This window comes from Heloderma suspectum, chromosome Z, assembly GCF_057233095.1.
Source record: "Heloderma suspectum isolate Gila_16-S chromosome Z, 16-S_ref, whole genome shotgun sequence".
Taxonomy (NCBI): domain Eukaryota; kingdom Metazoa; phylum Chordata; class Lepidosauria; order Squamata; family Helodermatidae; genus Heloderma; species Heloderma suspectum.
This window is the reverse complement of record NC_139476.1, coordinates 19253578-19260922: the sequence shown is the minus strand read 5'-3', so window position 1 is coordinate 19260922 and position 7345 is coordinate 19253578. Positions and strand designations below refer to the sequence as shown.

The following is a 7345-nucleotide window of genomic DNA, read 5'->3' as shown; positions in this document are numbered from 1 at the left end:
GCTCCTTCTGAAGGAGCAAATAAATAAAGGGATTCCCTTCTGTCATTTTCTTCAGGTTATGGACTGAATTTCTTCAGGTCATTTTCTTGCCCTGATCAGTGTAGGCAACTGTAAGAACGGAATTGCAGCTCCTTTGGAATGAACATCTATCTGTCATCTGTCGGTCATTTTCTTCAGCTTATGGACTGTCCTCTGAGATGTGTTGGTCCAGAGGCTGGGAATAGGTTACAGAAATCACCATAGATAATGGAGCAGCTGGCTTGACTTTGCGGCGACGTGCTCCAATCCTTACAAGGACGACTAGCCATCTGCCCTGATCAGTGTACTGCCAAGAAGCTTCAGGCCGGACGCCAAAACAACCCTTCTAGAAAATGGCAAGTAAGCGTTATTATTCTATTATTTACACAGCAGATTTCTTCCAGCAATTTTGTATAGCTTGCAAGCAAATAAACAGCAGCAGCATACAGTCCGATGACAGGAAAAAAAATTCCTGGGGGAAACGGCAGACTCTTCTCCTGGCCTATGACCTTCCCTTTGCCCCCGCTCCACTCTGCCCCCAGGACGTTCTGCACTTTTATATGGCTCTCAGAGTTTGAGGTACCTGTCATGTTGGAAATCGTCCCATCTGGACAAAGATCACATCTGTAGCAGCAAACCGGCTTCCCCTCTGGAACTTTTCTCCGGTGCCCTGGAGAGCACCGCTCCACACACCTGGCGAAGGGCGGCTTCTGAAAGGGAAGAGGCAAACAGTTGAGGATGTTCGGTGACAAAAATTGCTCTGAACCAAGTCGCTCAGCAGAATTTCCCACTACATGATGGATAGGATCACCACTTGAGGAGAGCCAAATCTCTTCTGGATGTCTGCAGGTTACTTAGAAACATCACAGAGGAGGCTCAAAGGGGAAGAGAGAAACTGTAATGCTGGAACCCCACCCACTATTCCGGGACCAAACCTGGGATTTACATGCAAAGGTTGCTTTTTACCGTGGGATGATGACTCAATGGGCCTTTGGTCTCATCTAGAAAGACAGCCTTTGTTCTCAAGGGAGAGGACTGCAACGCTCTTACGTTCTACCGTGACCCTTGAACAGGGGCAGGCAACCGTTGTGGACCCATTGCCACCTTTGCCGTCGAAGACTGAGGGTGCATTCCCCCACAGCCATTTGGGCCCCTGGGCATGTATGTCTTTCCTCCCCACCCAGCTTGGATTCCCACCTTTCTTCAGCCCCCAGCTTGGATTCCCTCTGCCTTATTTCTTCTCTCCACTGCAGCTGCCACTTCCAGGGGGTTGGGGGGTGGGAATGGGGATAGGGCGTGAGGAAAGGGGATGGTGGGTGCCTTCAGTTGTCATTATGGGTGCCTCCTGGCCAACAGCTGCCCTAGAACTGTCACTTCAGCCCCACCTCTGTAGCCCACACGATCCCATCCGATCAAATGGTGAAGTCTTGTCCTGAGGGAGCCCCTGAATCCACTCTTCCAACTTCCACCGGAGATAAAGATCCATTTGGGAAGAAAACCCAGTTCAGGATATCGTATCTCCTGCCATTGTCCATGAAAGAGACTTGGTCTCCAGCACTGTTGTTAAACCAGACGTTCCTCAAGGAAGCAAGGATCTGAAATGGAAGAGATGCTCAGAGGCCAGCGTGGCTGTGAGTGAGACCAGGCATCTTCTAGCAAACCGTGACTGCCATCAAGTTAGGCTTTCCTCCCTGCACTATATTTGGTTTCATGCTCAGGATTCATCTTTTTTGCTTGATCATGCACACACAGTGGTTTGGTTTTGGCTGGTGTCTACTGACCACAACAGGCCAATATATCTTGGAGTGGGTGCTGGAGGGAGTTTGCTCGTAGTGGCAAGGAGACCAACATCTGGGGGTCTTCAGTTGGATGTCAAGAAGGAACATGGGATGTGGGGAGCTGCCTTCTGATTGTGTCTGAGAGTTGGTGGGGGGGTCAAGGAATACTCCTTTGCAGACTAGAAATCCATATTTGGGATGGAGGCCTGCCTGGTCCCTCCCTCCTCAGTATCCACAGTTGTAAATATATAATTCTTACAGAAGTACAGCTGGTCTCCACTACTCCTAACTTACTTCTTAATGCTCTTTAAGGGAAATGACAGCCATGGGAGAATATCCACAGGCAATATTTTTCTTAGGATCTGTAGAATGGGCTAATAGCCCTTCTCGAAGACTCACTCTTTGCTCCCAGGATGTGACCTTTAAAAAATGCCCAAGGCATCTTGTCCAAGGACAAATGTCCAAGGCAACTTGTCTTGGACAAAACGTCGAAGGCCAAATCTTCATGAGAACATTACCTGCCACGGCTGGACATTCAGGAGCCTCTTGGCTTCCGTCGTTATTGCACGCTTGGATCCTGATATGTACACGGCATGTAAGGCGTGTGCCACGGAATAGACGGTGTTGTAGATGTTGTAGCTGTGACTGGACATCCTCATCTCATACAAGGAGTCTTGCTGGTCTTCTAGCTTTTCTTTCCTGGTACAGATCCTCCAAAACCTTCGAGAGGTTTGGCCTCGGTTCAGAAAACGACATTGAAATACCGTTTCCCACGTGTGACGGAGAACGGCGTCTCCGTGCGGTTGGAGTGGGTCTAAAGCCCGAACAAAATGCTTGAATCCTGGCACATCCCTTCTGTGGACTGTGACGTGCAGAGCTCCCTGGATGGATTTTAGAACTCGCCCACTCAAGGGTCTTGTCACAGCAACTTCCCAGTGGGAGGTCATGATCCATACCTTCCTAAAAGGAATCTCAGTCTTTTTTTCATGAACGCCCAATAAACTTGCTATTTGAACAATAACAATGGAGTCCCCAAACACAAGCATCACTTGGGGCTCAAACCAAGAACTAGGAATAGTGCCAGATCGTACCTGAATCACATAGCGCTGGTCCTCTGACTTGAACATCTCAGTGAAGGCCACACAGATGTCCTTCCGCTCGAGCATTGTTGTCAGCATCTGGATGAAATTCTCGCCACTGTCATCACTGGTAGCAACCAGCCCAATCCAGTTCCAGTGGAAATGCAGGAGAAGCCGGACTACACTCGCATACTCGGCAAGTTCGTTGGGATTGATCCGGAAGAAGGAAGGGAATGCCCCTTTCTCTCCCTGAACAGGGCTGAGTAAGCCGTAACCAAGCTCAAGGAAGGAATGTCCTGTTAGTCGGCTGCAGCAGAATTCTGTGGCATTTTCAATACTAGCACATTTCGTTTTATGGCACGAGCTTCCCTGGGCTGCTCCAGATGACCTCAAATGCACCAAGAGCCGCCAAGAAGGAAGACACCCATTTCAGAAACAGATATCTAACTGCAAACTGAAGTCCTGTGACATCTTTAAGACTCCCCCTGTGTGGGTATCGCCCCCAAAGTCAGGTCCGCCATGAAGACAAGCCTGACAAAGTTGGTCCCTAACCATCGCAATGAGGTACCTGTGTTTATATTCCAGAACATCCACTCTTTGTATGCATTTGGGGGGTATTCTAGCTATAGGGCCCCTCCCCAAAGACAATATTCATAGCCCAATACATCAAAGACTGACAAATGTTATATTGTTGCGGGAGGGGGGGTGTCTTCCCCAGTCCCCAGAGGGGTAGCTGCATTATTGAGCCGCAGCAAGAAGAACAAGGAATCCTGCAGCAACGACTTTGTTTCTGAGTCTTTACGGTGTCACAAGGCTCCTTGTCATTCCGCCCCATCCAAAACCCTTTCCGACAAAACGGACCCATTCCTGTTGCTGGCTACCACCAAGCGTATAGCGTGGCAGGTTAGCCAAAGTGAGCACTGAGCAGGGGGCTGGACTCGATGGCCTTGTAGGCCCCTGCCAACCCTACTATTCCATGATTCTAGGATTCTAGGAGGCCCTCTACTCCTGCCATCCAGGACCAAGGTGACACGCCCGCTGCATCAGCAAGTCAGTTTTCAGAAATCAGCATGTCTACCCCAGTGTTCCTGAGCTCTGCATGTCCCCCACATCTCTCCCCAGAGGAATCCCCTTACCTGTGGGATCTTGTAGATGCCCATTACGGACGCAATCTCCCTTGAGGATTTCGAGTCGAGGCCCCCGATGACAGAGAGCAGTTGATCTTGGCTGCCACATTTAAAATTGGGAGTGATTCGGTCCTGAGAGGAAAGCATAGAGATGCTGTTCTGATGCATCCATCTGACAAGGCCCATGTGTGTGTAGACGTTGACGCCGAGGGTGGTATTTCGGAGGAGAGCCGGATCTTTGTTGAGCTCAGTGATGGCGAACGCCAAGGACAGGAAGAGCTGGTAGTTTGTCAGTACTGCCCTGCAGGGATGAGAGAGACATTGGGCGGTGGGTGAGGATCCCAACAGAACTGGAGGATTAAAAAGTCCATCTGGCCGAACCCTCTCTGAACAAAGGCAAAGCCTTCCAGGCCAAAGGCAATGGAAGATCACAGACAAATGTCGATAGTTCTGTTCACCTGGAGAGACACCAAGTTGTGCGAGCCGCATTTTGTTACATGCGCCGTGGTAGTTCAAACTAGGGTGGTTCTTTCCTGTTCCTGACTGTGGCCAGCCAAGATAGTTTGCCGGGAGACCAAAGGAGGAGATGAAGGCAACAGCCCTCCTTCTCCACCGCATGACGACTCCAGCTCAGTGGTAGACCACCTCTCATAATGGAGTCTCTGTTGCGCTGTCTCGGTTCAGAGCTGCCAACAGACCCCTCCTCCAGGAATTGGTCTGATCCTTTTTGTCAGAAAGCTGCTGCCATTCAGTGCAGAAGAGACTGATCTAGATGGACCGATGGTCTCCCTCAGCTGACGGAAGCTTTCCAGGGGGCTGATCCGCTTTTGTTTTGCTCCCTTTACGGAGCACCTATAGGGGAACTGCTGCGTCTTTTGTGGTCCAGAATATATCTTCACATATATGTCCAATGATACGGTTATATGCGTAATTTTGAAAGGGGGCCCACTTTGTTCTTTTAGCGCTGAAAGGACTTTGTGCCTAGAAATGGAGTATAGAGCTTTTCGTTCCCCTTCTTGCATTTCCTTCTTGGAGGCGGGAGCTCATCTGTCATTGCTGAATGTAAATTATGTTTGAGTAGCTTGAAGTTGTTGTGCGGAACTGTATTTCTTGCATTAAATATACTGCCGACTAACTGTTAAGTATTTCAGCCTTTGATGATCAGAGCCCTTATTTCTGGGGCTGCGAAGAAGGACGCCGTCATTGCATGCTATTTATTTATTATTATTTATTATTAAATTTATGAATCGCCCATCTGGCTGGTCGCCCAGCCCCTCTGCTACAGAATCCCCTTCGCACCCTGCAAAACGTCTGACGCATCCAGCCGCCAGGATGCCTTCGGTGCTTCCCAGCCTTGGATCCCCAGTACACCTCCGATTGTCCCATGCATTTGAGCATGGATGATGGGAGCCGTGTGCCAAACCATATCTGGGAATGCCTGATTGGGAGCCTGATGGGGACCGGGCAGCCTTCAAGCTCGCAGGATCCATTTCCGATTGGAATACCCCCCAAGATTCTCCCAGCCAAAGCCTGCACGCTGAATTAAAGACATGCACTTCGAGTTAAAATAGTCTGAGCTCAGGACTTTGTTCTGAGTACTAAAACTTAATGTTGCCCACAGGCTTGGACGCAAAACCCCATTCCTGGGGACACCCAAGTTTTCTCCAATTCAGCGGTGCTGTTTGGGGCACGAGGGAATCCTTTCTCGCTGCTGTTCGTACACAATTGGGAGTCAGCAGTGCATTCTGACCCACGGCAGATATCTGCCAGGGGATCCAGACCCACCTTCCCCTCCCCTGTCCTAGACGAAGTCTGCTTGGGGCAGGGGCATTTCTTAGTTATGACGAGATGGTCAAGGTGAAGCCAAATGACCGGTTAGCTCTGCCTATGTTCCCTGCACAAACCCCCTCAGAATGAAGCCAGAGAAGGACCTCCAAGTCTCTGACTGCCTTTGCAGGTGGAAACCATTCGTGGCAAGCCTCTGGGACATCCAGCTAGGCAAGGTGGGACACCAGCAGTGTCGCTGATGCATCTCCCTGGAAGGAGCCCTGTGATCTGGGAGCAAAGCAGGCAAGCGTCCCCCCCAGGTCCCTCTTGGGGAAGCTTACTGTGGAATGACGGAGAACTCGGACGTGTCGAAACGACAGAATTCTTCGGACTTGGTATAATAATAAGTGCCAAGGGGCAGATTCCCGCTGACAATGAGGTCTCCCGGACTGTAATAGTCACTTGGCCGGAGATACATCCAGCTCAGGAGGCACACCGTCCTCTGCATCCTCTGGTCGCTTGAGACAGGAGCTGAAATATTAGCAGCAGCCAGATGCACAGCGGCGTGGAGATGCCTTCCCTGCAAGGGCAGCAACCCGACAGGATGTGAAGGGAAGCGGAGTGCACAGGCCTCAGCAGGGGAATCGGGTCTTGGCAAGAAATGATCTCACAAAGGGATCAGCCCCACACGGAAGGGCTCTGGGCCTACTTATGGGGAGGACGTTTCCTCCTGGGCGGCACTGCTGTTGGCCTCCCGGCTGGAAACCCCCGCGGTTTCCCCGTGAATTGCTGTCATTTGGATAATTTCATCCCGGGAAAGACCCGCAGCCCCAGAGCGCTGGAGTCCCTTCGCACCTCCGAGGGAGAAAAACAGGGTTGCGTCAGCCTCTGCTCCTCGATGGGCCGTCGTCAGGTTCTGCCCTTTGGCCTCTGTAAATCTCAGCTCCTGGATCTAGACGGGGTCCAGGCCTGCGGCGAAGGGTGCTAGCCCAGACAGGTTCCTCGAGAAAGGGAGGAGCTGGCCCTGGCTACAGCAGTGCGGGGCTGGGCACAGAGGCACTGCTGGCCGAAAGGGCTGGTCCGCCCGCCGTCCGAACGTCTTGGAAGAGGCGGGGGCCGTGTTGCGATGGCCGACGCCTGCCTTCTCCATCCCATTTACTCTGGGGTGGATGTCCAGTCCCAGAGGAGCACACTGCTCCTGATACTTCCGGGGGTTGCATATTTCCTCCAGGATGAGTAGCTATCGATAGCCCGATACATTACAGATGGGCCAATATTATATTGTGTGTGTGTGTGTGTGTGTGTGTGTGTCCCCAAGTATCGGCAACTTCGTTGCAATCACTCTGGAAGAAGGAAGGAAATGCCCTTTTCTCTCCCTCAACATAACCAAGCAGAAGGGAGGGATTCCCGGTTAGTCTGCAGCAGCAGAATTCTGTGGCTATTGAAAGGCTTGCACATTTTTACAGCAGAAGCTTCCCCGGACAACTCCTGCCGACTTCGGATGCCTGCCAAGAAGGAAGAGGCCCATTTTAAAAAATAGATGTCTACATGACTTCTCCTGTGTGGACACAGAATC

The 7345-nt window shown here is 51.1% G+C and overlaps 1 protein-coding gene across 1 annotated transcript; it reads right to left on the bottom strand.

The window, feature by feature from the left end:
- Positions 1–1430: 1430 nt before the first annotated feature.
- On the bottom strand, positions 1431–6277 carry LOC146333850 (vomeronasal type-2 receptor 26-like). The gene is made up of 4 exons (XM_084825746.1): positions 6111–6277; positions 4012–4303; positions 2315–3154; positions 1431–1613 (listed from the first exon to the last, which is right to left on the bottom strand). The coding sequence occupies exons 1-4, from the start codon at positions 6275–6277 to the stop codon at positions 1431–1433; spliced, it is 1482 nt and encodes a 493-aa protein (XP_084681872.1).
- Between the last annotated feature and the right edge of the window lie 1068 nt (positions 6278–7345).